At 56.1% G+C, this 17,830-nt stretch overlaps 1 protein-coding gene across 1 annotated transcript; it reads right to left on the reverse strand.

Moving 5' to 3' along the window:
• Window positions 1-380: 380 nt before the first annotated feature.
• LOC128850014 (uncharacterized) lies at window positions 381-17,280 on the reverse strand. The gene is made up of 5 exons (XM_054052819.1): window positions 16,227-17,280; window positions 14,720-16,061; window positions 13,486-13,743; window positions 1,025-1,277; window positions 381-744 (listed from the first exon to the last, which is right to left on the reverse strand). Exons 2-4 carry the CDS (start codon window positions 15,505-15,507, stop codon window positions 1,250-1,252), a joined length of 1,074 nt encoding a protein of 357 aa, XP_053908794.1. The 5' UTR covers window positions 15,508-16,061; window positions 16,227-17,280; the 3' UTR covers window positions 381-744; window positions 1,025-1,249.
• Between the last annotated feature and the right edge of the window lie 550 nt (window positions 17,281-17,830).

The following is a 17,830-nucleotide window of genomic DNA, read 5'->3' on the forward strand; positions in this document are numbered from 1 at the left end:
CGGATCATCTCCATGGCCTCCTCCGGCCTCGCTCCAACGGCTCCGCGTCCTTCCTGCCCTGAGGACTCCAGGATTGGACGTAGCGCTCCAGGGGAGGTCCCACCAGCGCCATTTGAAGCTCTTCCAGCTCATTTGAACCTCAACTCAGGCTCTGTCCCGGCTGACAATGATCCTTCCACCCCCATTCCATGTTTTCCAGGACACTCGGAGCCAACCTGTTGCGTTCTCCCACTTTTCCTCTATTTATTCTCCGTCCAAGTGCCGCCTTCTACCTTTGACCCTCAAAAAAACGGCATTTTCTGCACTTTGAGGCAGAAAAAGTGGAAAGAGGACCTGAAAGAGGACACACTTTGAGAGCTGGAATTTATGGTTGGGTTTATCAGAGTGGAAGATGCATCCAGGTGGGAAAAAAGAAAGGAAAGCAAAACCGCGCGGAGAAGGAAAGTCCGGAAGTCCTCGTTAACTTCCGAAGCGTGGGGCGAAAGAGAGGAAGGTCTGATTGTGCAGAGCAAAGGGAGGAGAGGCTGAGGGGTGAAGGTGTCCTTGATGCCATTGGGAAGGCTCCAAGGGAGGATTCCAGGTTGTGATCCGGCGCGGAGCTTCGTACGGGGAGGAAATCCCCATACGGATGATCGGAATGCAAAGAACCCAAAGTGAACTCACTCGATCGGCCCAGAAACGGTCTTCTGGAGTGGCATAAACCCAGCAGGAGCTCAGCAGATACGAGGAGTGAAGCGGCGCAGCCTGTGGGAAGAAACCCCACCCTTAAAATCATGGAATTACGGAATGGTTTGGGTTGGGAGGGACCTCGAAGCCCATCCAGGTCCAGAGAAACACCTCCCACTCCATCAGGTTCCTCCAAACCCCATCCAACCCTTCCTTGAAGATCTCCAAGGACGGAGCAGCCACCGCTTCTCGGGGCAACGTGGACCTCCCCACGCTCCCGGGAGAAGGTTTCTCCCCAAGATCTCACCTCCATCTCCCCTCTTCCAACTCAACCCCCTTCTCCTCGTCCCATTCCTACCCGGATACGGCGTAGGCTCTGCCAAGTCCATCCCCCACCATCGTTGGCCGTCGCTCGGCGTCGGCTGTCGCCGTGGGACCTCCCGCCACGCCGGCGCCGTTCCTCACCGCGGCCGAGGCGGCGAATTCCTGCGCTGCCGCTCTTTGTTCATTCAGCAAAGGCTCCTCGGAAGCGGAGCAGATGGTGCCACCTCCATGCCAAGAGCTGTCCTTCGCGGTGGTGACTTCACGTTTGCTCAGAAGGGAGAGTTTGGCTGAAATTCAGGAGATTTAATCACTTTTTTTTGCAGGATTCTGCCCTAAAATGAACAAAAATGACATTAAACCCCCCCCGGTGAGACTCTTCGCTGGAGGAAATCAGATTGTCCACACGCGATGGGCTTCACTCGGGAATGGAGAAGCTCAAAACCAACGCAAATGAACCTCGTGGTCCTGGAGACGCCTCGGAAACGACGGCTTTGTCCTGGCCGGGTTGTTACGCTCAAAGGGAAGAGGAGGAATCCTGGCTTGGATCGGCCGTGCGGTGGCCAAGCAGGACCAGAAGAAGGATTGTCCCTCTGGATTTGGCGCTGGTGAGGCCACAGCTTCAGTCTTGGGTTCGGTTTGGGGCTCCTCACTCCAAGATGGACCGTGAAGGGTCTGGAGAGCATCCGAAGAAGAGGAACAGAGCTGGGAAGGGTCTGGAGAGCATCGGAAGAAGAGGATCAGAGCTGAGAAGGGTCTGGAGAGCATCAGAAGAAGAGGAACAGAGCTGAGAAGGGTCTGGAGAGCATCGAAAGAAGAGGAACAGAGGTGGGAAGGGTCTGGAGAACATTGGAAGAAGAGGAACAGAGCTGAGAAGGGTCTGGAGAGCATCGGAAGAAGAGGAACAGAGGTGAGAAGGGTCTGGAGAACATTGGAAGAAGAGGAACAGAGCTGAGAAGGGTCTGGAGAACATCGGAAGAAGAGGAGCAGAGGTGGGAAGGGTCTGGAGAGCATCAGAAGAAGAGGAACAGAGCTGAGAAGGGTCTGAAGAACATCTGAAGAAGAGGAACAGAGCCGAGAAGGGTCCGGAGAGCATCGTAAGAAGAGGAGCAGAGGTGGGAAGGGTCTGGAGAGCATCGTAAGAAGAGGAGCAGAGGTGGGAAGGGTCTGGAGAGCATCAGAAGAAGAGGAGCAGAGGTGGGAAGGGTCTGGAGAACGCGGGTTCTGGGAGCGGCTGAGGGATCTGGACCCGTTTATTCTTGAGGAGACACAGACGTCCACCCGATGTCGCCCGCGCAGGGGGTTCGTGACGATTGTTCCTCCTGGTTTGGCCCCGAAGCTCCCGAAGGCGACTCGAGGGACAGAGAGTTCAAAGGCGTGGGGTTTGTTTTGAGTGGAAGTCAGGAGTCACCTCCTCCTCTTGGAGGGGTGAGAGAAGGACTGCGCTGTCGGGTCCTCAAAGCCGGTGAGATCTTTGACGGCCACGAGACCAAAGGCTCAGTGGAGGAGGGGTTTTACGCAGGTTTAGAGGTCTCAGGGCTTTATCTGTTTGCTTTCGGGGAGAAGAAACTGCTTCTTTTGTGTCTATACCACATCCTGGACCTCTTTCCAAAGCCACGTTCTGCTCCGTTGGTTCCTTCCTGCTGTCTCTCTCCACCTGACTGCTCTCGGCCCGCGGCGACGCTTTCATCACGAGCTTCGAGAGAAGAAAAAACAAACCCCAAAACACATTATCCGCGGAAAAATGTCGGTCACGTCGTGGAAAGCCATGAAATGCTCACGTTCTCTGCCTCGAGCTGCAGGTGGACACAACCGCGGAGCTTCAGTGTTCCTCCTCTGCCATCCACGCGATGTTTCTGATCCAAAGCCGTGGGGCTTCTTGGCCGCCCGCGTCCTTCTTGGCTCCCCTTCAACCACCGTTGACCTATGCCTCGAGGTTCTTTTCCAGCTTCTCTTCCCCAAACCTCAGAAGATGCCTGGGATGGTGGTGACCAAAGGGCAGGTGCTTCATAGGATCACAGAGGACCTCAAAGCCCATCCAGACCACCCCAGGCCATGGGCGGGGACGCCTCCCACCGGATCCGGTTGCTCCAAGCCTCATCCAACCCGGCCTTCAACACCTCCAGGGATGGGACAACTGCAATGGGGCTGTGGAAGCTCTTCAATACCTTCTTCAAGCGGTAGAATGACACCTCCAGGGATGGGACAACCACAACGGGGCTGTAGAAGCTCTTCAATACCTTCTTCAAGCGGTAGAATGACACCTCCAGGGATGGGACAATAACACCTCCAGGGATGGGACAACCACAACGGGGCTGTAGATGCTCTTCAATACCTTCTTCAAGCGGTAGAATGACACCTCCAGGGATGGGACAACCACAACGGCTTTGGATCCGAGTGCTTCAGGCTTCATCCGACGTGGTCTTGAAGGAGCTCCCGAGCTTTGAGGAACCCATTCCTGGTTTCAGAGCAGCCACTCCTCATCGACGTCAGCGCTGAGATGTTTGCTTGGAGGAGGAAACGAATCCTCTTTAGTGCAGAGAAGCAGTTGGCGCTGAACCAAGCGGAGCTGCCGGGCACCGCCGCGGCCCCGGAGGAGCCACTGCTCAGCGGCGCGGATCCATCTGCTCTCTGTCAGCCCAAAAGCTGCTCCAGGGGAGATTTTCCTTGGCCGGGAAAGGATTTTTCCCTCCCTCTCGGGCTTCGAGGCAGGGGAGGTGGCTGCGACGGAGTCGTCGCAGGGTGGTGGGTTCCGCTCATCTCCATTTGTTCCTCAGGTGATCAGAAGAGAGGGAACAAAGGAAGAAGGTCCCTTCCAACCCAAATCATTCCGTGTTTCTATGACCTTTAAGGTCCCTTCCAACCCAAACCATTCCATGTTTCTATGACCTTTAAGGTCCTTTCCAACCCAAACCATTCCATGTTTCTATGACCTTTAAGGTCCCTTCCAACCCAAACCATTCCGTGTTTCTATGACCTTTAAGGTCCTTTCCAACCAAACCATTCCATGTTTCTATGACCTTTAAGGTCCTTTCCAACCAAACCATTCCATGTTTCTATGACCTTTAAGGTCCTTTCCAACCAAACCATTCCATGTTTCTATGACCTTTAAGGTCCCTTCCAACCAAACCATTCCATGGTTCCGTGCCCTTTGAGGTCCCCATGTTCTCCATCAATAAAGAGGTGGTGATCACAGCATCGTGGAATGGTTTGGGTTGGAAGGGACCCCAAAGCCCATCCAGTCCCACCCCCTGCCACGGGCAGGGACACCTCCCGCTGGATCAGGGGCTCCAAGCCCCATCCAACCTGACCTGGAACACCTCCAGGGATGGGGCAACCATGAAAGCCTTCAGACTCATAGAAGCTACAGTGTAGTCATAGGTTGGAAAAGACTTTTGGGATCATCAAACCCGACCACTGTCCACCACTACCTCATATCCCTCACCAGGTTGGACGAGGCTTTGAGTTTCCACCTTATTGGGTGAGAACTCACCCGAGTTGACTACGGCGAGGCGCAGGAAGGTGGATCCTCCTGGAAGGGCCATAACCCCTCGCATTCGCTTCTCCCCACCGATGCAATTTTAATGGCGCTCTGGGCGAGGGGGAGAGCTGCTCAGCCTCGAGAGGACGGCGTGAAGGCCTCGGTTGGTTTACGGAGAAGACATCAATGTCAAAAAAACCCCTTTTCGCAGCCGCGGAACGGGAGTGAAAAGTAGGGCAGGAATCGCAAGAGCGCAGCAGATCTCCTGGGAGTTGTTTGCTCCAAACACGCGGCGTCGGCTTCTGAGCAGCTTTGAGGCTGTGTGTGAGCTGAATCCTGATCTTCCCGGTGGCTTCGCCCCCTCTCGCGTCTCACAAACACCGGATGATGCGCTCTGCTTTGTAAGGAGACTCTACCGCCACCTGACCTTAACCCCTCTTGGTGGTGGAGCCCAAAGAAGCGAAGCACCCAAATCTGCGTCAAACCATCGAGAAACGGTAAAATTAACCGTCGGTGGTTCGTTCGCTCCGGTAAATATTGGGTTCTTCCGAAACGTAGCCCTGAGCCTCACAAACCATCGTCTGATCTCAGTAGATCACAGAATCAGGAAGGTTAGAGAAGACCTCTACGCTCATCCACCCCAACTCCACTGCTCCTCCTCAACCACCTCCCAGAGTGCCACTCTACACGGCTTTGAACCCCTTCCAGGGGTGGAGACTCCACCACTGAGCAGGAACAGGAAAAAACCCATGGATGTGATCCACCTGGACTTCTGCAAAGCCTTTGAGATGGTCCTCCACGACATCCTTCTTCTCTAAATTGGAGATGGGTTTGATGGGTGGACACAAAATTGGTTGAATGGTCCTATTCAGAGAGTAATGGTCAATGGCTCAAAGTCACGATGGAGATCCGCCATAAGTGGTGTCCCTCAGGGGTCCGTACTGGGACAGTGCTGTTTGATATCTTCATTGAGGACAGAGACAGAGAGATCGAGGGCATCTTCAGGAAGTTTGCAGGTGACACCAAGCTGAGTGGGGCACTTACCACACCGGAAGGGCGGGATAACACCCAGAGGGACCTGGAGAAGCTGGAGAAGTGGGGCTGGAGAACCTCAGGAGGTTCAACAAGGTCAAGAAGGACCTGGATGAGGTGGAGAAATGGGGCTGGAGAACCTCCTGAGGTTCCACCAGGCCAAGAGGGACCTGGATGAGGTGGAGAAATTGGGCTGGAGAACCTCCTGAGGTTCCACCAGGTCAAGAGGGACCTGGATGAGGTGGAGAAGTGGGGCTGGAGAACCTCCTGAGGTTCCACCAGGCCAAGAGGGACCTGGATGAGGTGGAGAAGTGGGGCTGGAGAACCTCCTGAGGTTCCACCAGGCCAAGGGTGAGGTCCTACCCCTGGGTGGGGGCAATCCCCGGTCCCAATCCAGACTGGGGATGATGGAGAGCAACCCTGAGGAGAAGGACTTGGGACGCTGGGGGAGGAGAACCTCAAAAGGAGCCGTCAATGAGCCCTCACAGCCCAAAGAGTGGGACCAGAAGGTCCCAGGAGGGGATTCTGTCCCTCTGCTCCTCTCTGGTGAGACCCAACCTGGAGGATTGTCTCCAGTTCTGGAATCCTCACCAGAAGAAGGAGATGGAGCTGTAGGAACGGGTCCAGAGGAGACCACGAGGATGATGTGAGGGCTGAGAACCTCCCGTAGGAGCACAGGCTGAGAGGGTTGGGGTTGGTCAGCCTGGAGAAGAGAAGGCTCTGAGGAGACCTCAGAGCAGTTTCCAGTGCCTGAAGGGGCTCCAGGAAAGAGGGAAGAGAGGGGGTCCAGAGGGAAGAGAGGGGGTCCAGAGGGAAGAGAGGGGTCCAGAGGGAAGAGAGGGATCCAGAAGGAAGAGAGGGGTCCAGAAGGAAGAGAAGGGGTCCAGAAGGAAGAGAAGGGGTCCAGAAGGAAGAGAAGGGGTCCAGAAGGAAGAGAGGGGTCCAGAGGGAAGAGAGGGATCCAGAGGGAAGAGAGGGGGTCCAGAGGGAAGAGAGGGGTCCAGAGGGAAGAGAGGGGGTCCAGAGGGAAGAGAGGGGGTCCAGAGGGAAGAGAGGGGATCCAGAGGGAAGAGAAGGGGTCCAGAGGGAAGAGAGGGGTCCAGAGGGAAGAGAGGGGTCCGGAGGGAAGAGAGGGGTCCAGAGGGAAGAGAGGGGTCCAGAGGGAAGAGAGGGGTCCAGAAGGAAGAGAGGGGTCCAGAAGGAAGAGAGGGGGTCCAGAAGGAAGAGAGGGGTCCAGAGGGAAGAGAGGGATCCAGAGGGAAGAGAGGGGGTCCAGAGGGAAGAGAGGGGTCCAGAGGGAAGAGAGGGGGTCCAGAGGGAAGAGAGGGGTCCAGAGGGAAGAGAGGGGGTCCAGAGGGAAGAGAGGGGATCCAGAGGGAAGAGAAGGGGTCCAGAGGGAAGAGAGGGGTCCAGAGGGAAGAGAGGGGTCCGGAGGGAAGAGAGGGGTCCAGAGGGAAGAGAGGGGTCCAGAAGGAAGAGAGGGGTCCAGAAGGAAGAGAGGGGTCCGGAGGGAAGAGAGGGGTCCAGAGGGAAGAGAGGGGTCCAGAGGGAAGAGAGGGGATCCAGAAGGAAGAGAGGGATCCGGAGGGAAGAGAGGGGGTCCAGAGGGAAGAGAGGGGGTCCAGAAGGAAGAGAGGGGTCCAGAAGGAAGAGAGGGGTCCGGAGGGAAGAGAGGGGTCCAGAGGGAAGAGAGGGGATCCAGAAGGAAGAGAGGGGTCCGGAGGGAAGAGAGGGGTCCAGAGGGAAGAGAGGGATCCAGAAGGAAGAGAGGGGTCCGGAGGGAAGAGAGGGGTCCAGAGGGAAGAGAGGGGATCCAGAAGGAAGAGAGGGGTCCGGAGGGAAGAGAGGGGTCCAGAGGGAAGAGAGGGATCCAGAAGGAAGAGAGGGGTCCAGAGGGAAGAGAGGGGGTCCAGAACACGGTGGGAGGGCTTCCAGGTCCCTTCCAACTCAACCCATTCCACGTTGTTACGATCGCCCTCTCTGCAGAGTTTCCTTAAGGAGAGACAGAAGACCTCAAAGGTCCCTTCCACCCCACCCCACCCCATTCCATGACTCCACGACGCCGCTGCTCTCCATCGCCTGCACTACACGTTGCGTTGGAAGCCATCGCTTCTGCTGACTCGGCACTTTTGCTGAGCGATGTCATCCCACCCCGGAGCCCTTTTAATCCCACGTGGATAAAGTTCTACAGAGAATCCAAACGGTTAAAAACATAAACCCAAAGAAGGAGCACCGCAATGTTGGGGGTTTTTTTTCCTCCTTTTTTTTTAAGCTGATAAATACGAATTTTGCTCTGAGGGAAATGAGGTTTAAAGGAAAAAAATCGACGTCCCTGGGCTCGACCTCAGCTTTGGGGAGAGATCCCTGAGAATTGGAGCACGCGAAAGGCGGGGTTGAATCTGTCTCCTCTCACTCGATTTGTATGCAGGAGCCGCACGCGCCGATGCTGAAGGTTATTCTATTTTTAACGCTCCGGCGCTGCACTTCTCTCTCTCTCTCTTTTAGTGTTTTTTTTATAAGAGGTGAATTCCAGAAAATACAAAAAGTATTTTCTTCCAGATCGCCATTAAGAAGAGTTTTAATGGGATAAGAAACTTCTAGAAGCGATGCTTGGGATGGTGGGATGGGGTGGGAGGGACCTCTCCAAACCCTCCCGGTGGATCACGGTGCTCAAACCCTTCACCACTTCTCTGGGCTGTGGATGTTCTCCAGTCCTTCAAGGTTGGAAAATCGTAGTTTGGGTTGGAAGGGACCTCAAAGCCCATCCATTCCCACCCCCTGCCATGAGCAGGGGTGACACCTCCCACCGGATCAGGGGCTCTGAGCCCCATCCACCGTGGCCTTGGACACCTCCAGGGATGGGGCAGCACCGCTTCCCTGGACAATCTGTGCCAGGGCCTCCCCACCCTCCCAGGAGAACATTTCTCCCCAAGAGCTCCTCTCAATCTCCCCTCTTTCAGCTCAAAACCGTTCTCCTCCTCCTCTCCCTGATCCAGAGCCCCTTCCCAGCTCTCCTGGAGTTCCTTTCCATACCTCTAAGGTCTCCATGGATCCTTCTCTTCTCGAAGCTGAACAACCCCAACACTCTCAGCCTCCTACAGGAGGTCCTCCAGCCCTCGGATCATCTCCATGGCCTCCTCCGGCCTCGCTCCAACAGCTCCGCGTCCTTCCTGCCCTGAGGACTCCAGGATTGGACGTAGGGCTCCAGGGGAGGTCCCACCAGCGCCGTTTGAAGCTCTTCCAGCTCGTTTGAACCTCAACTCAGGCTCTGTCCCGGCCAACGATGATCCTTCCACCCCCATTCCTTGTTTTTCCAGGACACTCGGAGCCAACCTGTTGTGTTCTCCCACTTTTCCTCTATTTATTCTCCATCCAAGTGCCGCCTTCTACCTTTGACCCTCAAAAAACCAGCATTTTCTGCACTTTGAGACAGAAAAAACCTTTATTATCTGGAGGTTCTCCAGCCCTGGGATCGTTCTCATGGATGGTCCAAGAGCTCCACCTCCTTTTTCTGTTGGGGATTCCAGAATTGGCCACAGAACTCCAGGTGGGTCTCATGAGAACAGAATAGAGGAGGAGATTTACGGTGTAAAAGAGCAGTGAGGAGATTTCTTTCCATCCTGACCTCCGGATCAGACGTTCCCATCCCTGGAGCTCAGTTGGTTGTTGGGTTTCCACTCCACCTCCCAACCGTACATCTGCGCCTCCTTCGCAGACTGCAAACGAAGAGTCCTCGGCCATGAAACGAAGGCAAAGGTCTGCAGAGGGCTTCACGCTCAAAATCACGAGGACCAACACCACCAGCGCCATTCGGGGTCGGTTTGTTGCTATTTCTCCGAAGGGCTTTGAATAAAAGGTTATTTCTTCTACCGCTTCGGGTTCAAAAGGTCAACATCTGATACGGAGGTGGAGCCGTTCTTTCTTTTCGGTCCTCAAAGAAAGGAATTCATTGTGTTTTCAGTGCCGCGTTGCTCCCCTCCCCGGGGTTAACGTCAAAGAAAGGACCTCGTAGGCCTGACAGCCGCCAACCGACGTAGCGACGAGATGGTCTACGGTCCAGAAGAACCTCCAATCAAGGAACTACGTGGGTTGGAAGGGACCTTAAAGCCCATCCAGCTCCAACCTCTCCATGGGCAGGAACACCTCCCACAGGATCAGGGGCTCCAAACCCCACCCACCGTGGCCTTGAACACCTCCAGGGTTGGAGCAGCCTCGATTTCTCCGGGCAATCTCTTCCAGGGCCTCCTCACCCTCACAGGAGGATATTTCTTTCCAAGATCTCACCTCAATCGCTCATCTTTCAGCTCAAAACCGTTCCCCTCGTCCCATCCCTGCACCTCCTGATGAAGAGCCCCTCCCCAGCTTTCCTGGAGGCCCTTCCCACACCGGAAGCTGCTCGAAGGTGTCCATGAGCCTTTTCTTCTCCAGGCTGAGCAACCCCAACTCCCTCAGCCTGTCCTCCTCTAGAAGGTGCTCCAGCCTTTGGATCATTCTCATGGACTCCTCAAGACTCTCTCCAAGAGCTCCATGTCCTTCCAGAACTTCTTCCACCATGAGTTGAGCCTTTCCCTTCTTCCCATACCCATGGGAATACTGCGGACCCCCCAGTGTCTCTGTAGACCATCAACTAAGGTCCAGAGGAGGCTACAAAGACAATCCAAAGGCTGAGCACCTTCCCTACGAGGACAGGCTGAGGGAGTTGGGGTTGTTCAGCCTGGAGAAGAGGCTCCGAGGAGACCTGAGAGCAGCTTCCAGGACCTGAAGGGGCTCCAGGAAAGCTGGAGAGGGGCTGTTCATAAAGGGATGGAATGATGGGATGAGGGGGAACGGGGATGAACTGGACAAGGGTGGATTTAGCCTTGATAGAAGGAGGATTTTCTTCACCACGAGGGTAGTGAAGGTGTTGAAGGCCACGTTGGACGGGGCTGGGAGCAACCTGCTCCAGTGGGACGTCCCTTCCCACAGCAACAGGGTTGGAAGCGGATGATCTTTAAAGTCTCTTCCGACCCAAACTCTTCTATCAACCCGCTCGGATTTCCTTCTCCTCCCGGGGTTATTTTGGAGACATTCGTTTCATTTACCTTCTCAAAGAGGGGCAGAACCTCCTCCCATTGAAGGTGCTCCACTCCCCGCTTTGCATGAGCCGCTATTATACAAATTACTTAAGCGGCAGCTATTAGGCTAAAAATACGAGATGATCCCGGCTCTGATGATAAAAGAGCGAGGAAAATCTCTCCAGGGCATCGCTCGCATGAAAGGAAAGCTCTTACAACTGTATTTTCCGTCGCTTCTTCCACTAATGCGCGTAATTTAGTAAAAAAGAGGGGGGAGAAGTCTTCTCGCTCGGCATTTCTCTCTCCTTCATTAAACTATTTTGTTAATCACGTGGCTTTCAAAGGCAAACGACAACAAACAGCCTTTCCTCGAGGAACGGCAGGAGCCGTTAACTAGTCCTTGAGTTAACTCTACTAACCAGCCGAAGCACGGAATGGGTCGGAAGGGACCTCAAAGCCCATCCAGTTCCACCTCCTGCCACGGGCAGGGACACCTCCCGCTGGATCAGGGGCTCCGACGTGGCCTTGGACACCTCCAGGGATGGAGCAGCCACCACTTCTGTGGACAACGTGGGCCACGGCCTCCCCACTCGCCCAGGAGAACATTTGACCCCAAGATCTCACCTCCATCTCCGTTCTTTCAGCTCAAAACCGTTCCATCTCACCCTGGCCCTGCGCTCCCTGACCAGGAGCTTCCCTGGAGATCCTCTCTTCCCTTGGAGCTGCTCTAAGGTCTCCTTGGAGCCTTCTCTTCTGCAGGTTGAGCAACCCCAGCTCTCAACCTGTCCCCGTACGAGAGGTTCTCCACCCTTTGGACCATCCCTGTGGCCTCTCTGAGTCCCACCCGTAGCACCCACAATGGTTTGGGTTGGAAGGGACCTCAAAGCCCCTCCAGTTCCATCTCCCTAAACCAGAGGCCGGTTTACCTTCCGCTGATTGCCGGGTGGGCCAATCCCTCGACGTCTCCGCCCACTTCAGCAGATCCCAATGCCGGAGCCACCACCACCCTCTCCGTTGTTCTTCTACGGCTCAAAGAACGGCGTCTCCAGCCCAGAGGAACCAAGGCTACGCCATCCCTGGAGGCGGTGAAAGCCGCGTTGGATGGGCCTTGGAGCAACCTGATCCAGCGGAAGGTGTCCCTGATCCAGCGGAAGGTGTCCCTGATCCAGCGGAAGGTGTCCCTGATCCGGCGGAAGGTGTCCCTGATCCGGCGGAAGGTGTCCCTGATCCGGCGGAAGGTGTCCCTGATCCAGCAGAAGGTGTCCCTGATCCAGCAGAAGGTGTCCCTGATCCAGCGGAAGGTGTCCCTGCCCACCGGATGGGCTTTGGAGAGCCCTTCCAACCCAAACCGTGATGCTGCAATTCCAACTCTTCCGGCGCGTTGTTCTTGAGAACACGAACACGCGCAGCAGTTAATGCTTTAAACGCTCCTTTGATTGGAAGAGTCGACACACGCTGTGATCGCAATTACTTTCCCTGAGCGTTACTTAAAACACCGAAGCCACAAAGCGCCACCGCCGGGGCCCCCAACCTCCCTCGCTGAAAGGCAAATTAAACCACCTCCATCGAGAGGGAGGATTATTGCTCGGAAATCCCATCTCAAGACAATTCCGCCCGCTCCGGGGTTGACGCACGAGCTCCTAAATCCTTTCTGACTGCTCCAGGGCTGCAGGAGAGAATAAATTCCACCGCACAACTGGATTTCTCCGGAGCTTCGCATCTGATAATCGAGACAAACGTGGCGATACGGCAAATAAAAGCGCTCAAGAGCATCAAACCAGCGCCGCCCGAGGCATTCCTTCCACCCGCTTCGAAGCGGTGACTCAGATCAAGAGGGCGATGAGGTGGTTCTCTAAGGAACGCAACCAAAGCGGTGGGAGAGGGAGGTTCTGCCCCTCTGCTCCGGTGTGGTGAGACCTCACCTGGAGCCCTGCGTCCAGTTCTGGAGTCCTCAGCGTAAGGAGGACACGGAGCCGTCGGAGTGAGCCCGGAGGAGGCCACAGGGATGATCCGAGGGCTGGAGGACCTCAGCTATGAGGACCTCAGCTGTGAGGACAGGCTGAGAGGGTTGGGGTTGTCCAGCCTGGAGAAGAGAAGGCTCTGGGGAGACCTTAGAGCAGCTTCCAGTATGGAAAGGGGCTCCAGGAATGCTGGGAAGGGCTCTGGATCAGGGAGAGGATGAGGGGAAACAGTTTTGAGCTGAAAGAGGGGAGATTGAGGTGAGATCTTGGGGAGAAATGTTCTCCTGTGAGGGTGGGGAGGCCCTGGCCCAGGGTGCCCAGAGCAGCGGTGGTGCCCCATCCCTGGAGGGGTTCCAGGCCAGGTTGGATGGGGCTCGGAGCCCCTGATCCAGCGGGAGGTGTCCCTGCCCGTGGCAGGAGGTGGAACTGGATGGGCTTTGAGGTCCCTCCCAACCCATTCCATCATTCTAGCACCTGACAATCTCGCCCCACCTTCGTCCCGCGGTCCAAACCGCCACCGCCTTCTCTACAGATGAGCCCCGAATCCATTAAACGGGAGTGGGAATTGCAATTCCGCCATCTCCGCTCTCCTTCAGAGCTTCTAATTTTGAAGCCATCAGTGATGCAAATAAATTCAGAGCTGTAAGAAACACTCTTCTTCCCAATTTCCATCTCCTCCAGCCTCCAGAGCGGAGCAGATCCCTCGTTTCCTGGTCTTATTCCAGGATAACACACGACTGGAGAGGGGGAAAAGCTGGTGGTGACCCCAACAGCAAAGCCAAACCCTGCCTGTCCCGTTCCAGACGAGATCATCTCCTACCACCACAGGGAAGAGGTGCAAAGGGCAAAGCCTGGGCTGGAGAACCTCAAAGCCACTGTCTTCCTTTGCCACCTTCAGCTTCAAAGTCAACCCAACCGCGACCAAACCGAAGCCACCAACCCAAAAAGCCGGATTAGATTGAGACCTCACCTGAAGAGCCGCGTCCTTGAGTCCTCAGGACAGGGAGGATACGGAGATGTTGGAGGGAGTCCAGAGGAGGCCACGGAGATGATCTGAGGGCTGGAGAACCCATAAGAGGACAGGCTGGGAGAGTTGGGGCTGCTCACCCTGGAGAGGAGAAGGCTCCATGGAGACCTTAAAGCAGCTTCCAGTATGGAAAGGGACTCCGGGGAAGCTGCGGAGGGATCACGGAGTGCAGGGAGAAGATGAGCGGAAAGGTTCTTCCAGCTGAAAGAGAGAAGATTGAGATGAGACCTTAGGAAGAAACGTTCTCCTGTGAGGGTGGGGAGGCCCTGGAGGAGGTTGCCCCATCCCTGGAGGTGTCCAAGGCCACGTTGGATGGGTTTGGAGCCCCTGAGCCAGCGGGAGGTGTCCGTGCCCATGGCAAACCGGATGGGCTTTGAGATCCCTTCCATGATTCCACACCAACGGCCCTTCCCCAGCTCGGCAGCGAAGGCGCACGGCCCCTTCCAAAGCAGGAGAAGATGTGTCGGCCCTCAAAGTGGCCCCGTTGAGTCCCTCTGGCTTTATTTCATGGCTGCCGAAGAGCCGAACCCGGCTCGTGCTCCGCCGGGAGGATCTACAGCACGACGTGGCAACGTCTGCCCCCGAGGGTCAGATGCAACCAGGGATGAAATGAGACGCGGGAGCCGTGGAAGCCACTTTCGCCCACTCAAATGCCTTGAAAAAAAAAGGAAAAATGTGAAAAAAAAACCCCCAGCAGTCTCTTGTTTTCATTGCAGGGATTGCGGAGGCAGAAATTTCCCTCTTGGAGCGAGAAAGCTGATGTGCTTTTACCTCCGAAGGGCTTTCCAGCGCGGCATCTGTTTTGTTTGGAGTGTTCCAGCCAGAACTCCAACTCACGGAGTTGTTCCTCCGCCGCAGGATTGGTTCTCAAACCAAAGAGCCGAATTCAGCGTTTGCCACGGGCGAGGACGGAGACAGCAACGGCGGAAGGGTTCGTCTTCATCCAATGGTGGAATGGGTTGGGTTGGAAGGGATCTCAAAGCCCATCCCGTTCCACCCTCTGCCACGGGCGTGGACGTTCTCCATGGATCGGATTGCTCCGAGCCCCATCCGACCTGGCCTTGAACCCCTCCAAGGATTGGGGTGACCTGATCCGATGGGTCGCGTCCCTGCCCATCAACTTGAGGTCCCTCCCCGCTCAAACCGTCCCCTCCTTCTACAACCACCACCTTCTTACCCATCTTCCCCAGGGAAGGGGCCGTCCGGTGGGCAATGCCGTGGTGTCTCTGCCCACTTTAGAAGCTTCTCCACTGCCGCAGCCATTCCCACCCTCTCCATTGTCATTCCACAGCTTCCAGAAGCTTCTACAGCCCCAAGAAGTCGTGGATGCTCCATCCTCAGAGGCGCAGCCCAGGACAGTTTGGCTTTCGGTTCGGAAGCAAACGTTGTCGCCTCCTGTGGAGTTTCTCCTCTATCTCCTCCTCGAGTCCTTCTCCTCAGGGCGGCTCCAAATCCATTCTCCACCCACCCTGGATTTGTCCTTGGGGTGGTGACGCTGGAATACGCGACTTTGCTTTCCCTTCTGGTGACAACGACAAAGAACCAGAGGTGAAACGTTGGGTATCGACGCAACCCTTCATCAATCTCTGAGTATCTCCAGGAAGAAGGAGACTCCTTGCGACGGAAGAGTGGGGATCGATGGACTTTGTGCACTTCCCCTCCTCTCCTTTCAAGGGGAGAAAGGATCATTCGAAGGTTGACGTGGTAACCAACCGCGATGGGGATGACACCGCACAAAGGGACAGTCCCCACCCGAGGAGAAGACGTTCTCCAGTCCACAACGCGGCCCCGGTGCTCCACGAAGAGGCTGCGGGACAGCATCGACTCTTCAGAGCTTGAAAGTTGATTTAAATCCAAGATGAAATGTGGTATTTTGGCGATTGGGAGGAGCCCCGAGGAGAAAGACTCGAGGTGTGGGTGGAGAAGCTCCACCTGAGCTCCAACGTGCGCTCCAACCAACCACATCCCGGGCTGCGTCTAAGAGGGATTCTGACCCTCTGGTCCACTCTTGTGAGACCCCACCTGCGTCCACTTGTGGAGCCCTCAGCACAGGAAGGACGTGGAGCTGCTGGAGGAACCCAGAGGAAGCCACGGAGATGATCCGAGGGCTGGAGAACCTCCCATATGAGACCAGGCTGAGAGTTGAGGTTGTCCAGCCTGGAGAAGAAAAGGCTCCGCGGAGACCGTAGAGCAGCTTCCAGTATGGAAAGGACCTCCAGGAAAGCTGGGACAACGCCTGGTGGGATAGGACAGGGAGTAATGGCTTTGAACTCAGGGAGAGGAGACCGAGAGGAGCTCTTAGGGAGGAATTTGTTCCTGTGAGGATGGGGAGACGGAGGTTGCCCTGAGAAGGGAGGCGGAGGTGTCCCTGGCGGGTGGTGGGACTGGATGGGCTTTGAGATCCCAACCCAACCCCTTCCATGCTCCTATGGCTCCGAGGCAAAGGCGGGCTCCGTATCTCGGAGGGAAGCTCGGCAGCTGGGAAGGATCGCTCCTCAGCCTGTGGTAATCAAAGGCTTCTAAAAATAGAAGAAAAGTAAACAAACAAACAAATAAACCACCCAGAAGCGATAAAACCGCGCTTGGGTGGCAATTTGTCTGTGCCACTCCTACGTCGCATCCCCATCCGCTCTCCGTTGTGGCTGGGAGACGCTTCTGTTCTCCTCCGTTGGCATTTTTCCTACCTGGAGACCTTATCACGAGGGGCTTTGCCTCGCGCTCGCTTTTCATCTCTGAATTTGTGCGGTTTGGCCGTAGCCAAAAGGCAATTGAGGTCCTGGAGGACCTTCCCTCCACCTCTGCTCGGAGACCACCTTCCTTCCTTCTTTCCTTCCTCCCCTCTGCTTGGAGACCACCTTCCTTCCTTCCTTCCTCCCTCTCTCTCTGCCTGGAGACCACCTTCCTTCCATCCTTCCTTCCTCCCCCTCTACCCAGAGGCCACCATCCTTCCTCCCTCTCTTCCTGGAGGCCCACATCCACCTCTGGAGTCCTCAGGACAGGAAGGACACGAGGACGTTGGAGAAAGTCCAGAGGAGACCATGGAGATGATCCAAGGGCTGGAGCACCTCCCGTATGAGGACACGCTGAAAGTGTTGGTGTGGTTCAACCTGGAGAAGCTCCGGGGAGACCTTAGAGGAGCTTCCGGTCCAGAAAGAAGCTCTGAGAAAGCTGAGGAGAGGCTCTGGATTGGGGAGTGCAGGGATGGGACGAGGAGGAATGGGTTGGAGCTGAAAGAAGGGAGATGGAGATGGGATCTTAGGAAGGAATTACTCCCTGGTGGCGCTGTGGTCTTGGTTGCCCGGGGAAGGGGTGGTTGCCCCATCACCTGGAGATGTTCACGGCCACGTTGGATGTGGTTTGGAGGCCCTGATCCGGGGACAGGTGTCCCTGTCCCTGGCAGAGATCAGAACTGGATGGGCTTTGAAGTCCCTTCCAACCCAAACCTATCCGTGATTTTAAAGCTCCTCCGGTACATCTTGAGGCCATTTCCTCTTCTCCTTTCACCTGAGAGAAGACACCGCTCCCAGCAGCCCCACCCGGGCACCACCAGGACCAAAGGAAGGCGATTCCCTTTGCTTTTCCCTTTTATTACCTCTTTTGTTGTTGTTTGTTTGACATCAGCACCTGCGGTGCTTTGTAATTAGTGAGCAATCAGTGGACAACCCCAGTGCCTCAGCTGCCCCACCTGGGGGGCACCAGGTTGTCCATCACTGGGGCAGCCTGGGGGGAAGCTGAGGTGCTCTGGGGACCACCAGGATCAGGGAGCTGAGGTGCCCTGGGGACCACCAGGACCAGGGAGCTGAGGTGCCCTGGGGACCACCAGGACCAGGATGCTGAGGTGCTCTGGGGACCACCAGGATCAGGGAGCTGAGGTGCTATGGACCACCAGGATCAGGGAGCTGAGGTGCTCTGGGGACCACCAGGATCAGGAAGCTGAGGTGCTCTGGGGACCACCAGGACCAGGATGCTGAGGTGCTCTGGGGACCACCAGGATCAGGGAGCTGAGGTGCCCTGGGGACCACCAGGACCAGGATGCTGAGGTGCTCTGGGGACCACCAGGACCAGGATGCTGAGGTGCTATGGACCACCAGGACCAGGAAGCTGAGGTGCTCTGGGGACCACCAGGACCAGGGAGCTGAGGTGCTCTGGGGACCACCAGGACCAGGATGCTGAGGTGCTCTGGGGACCACCAGGACCAGGAAGCTGAGGTGCTCTGGGGACCACCAGGATCAGGGAGCTGAGGTGCTCTGGGGACCACCAGGACCAGGATGCTGAGGTGCTCTGGGGA

This window comes from Cuculus canorus, chromosome 37 (genome assembly GCF_017976375.1).
Source record: "Cuculus canorus isolate bCucCan1 chromosome 37, bCucCan1.pri, whole genome shotgun sequence".
In the NCBI taxonomy this organism is placed as follows: domain Eukaryota; kingdom Metazoa; phylum Chordata; class Aves; order Cuculiformes; family Cuculidae; genus Cuculus; species Cuculus canorus.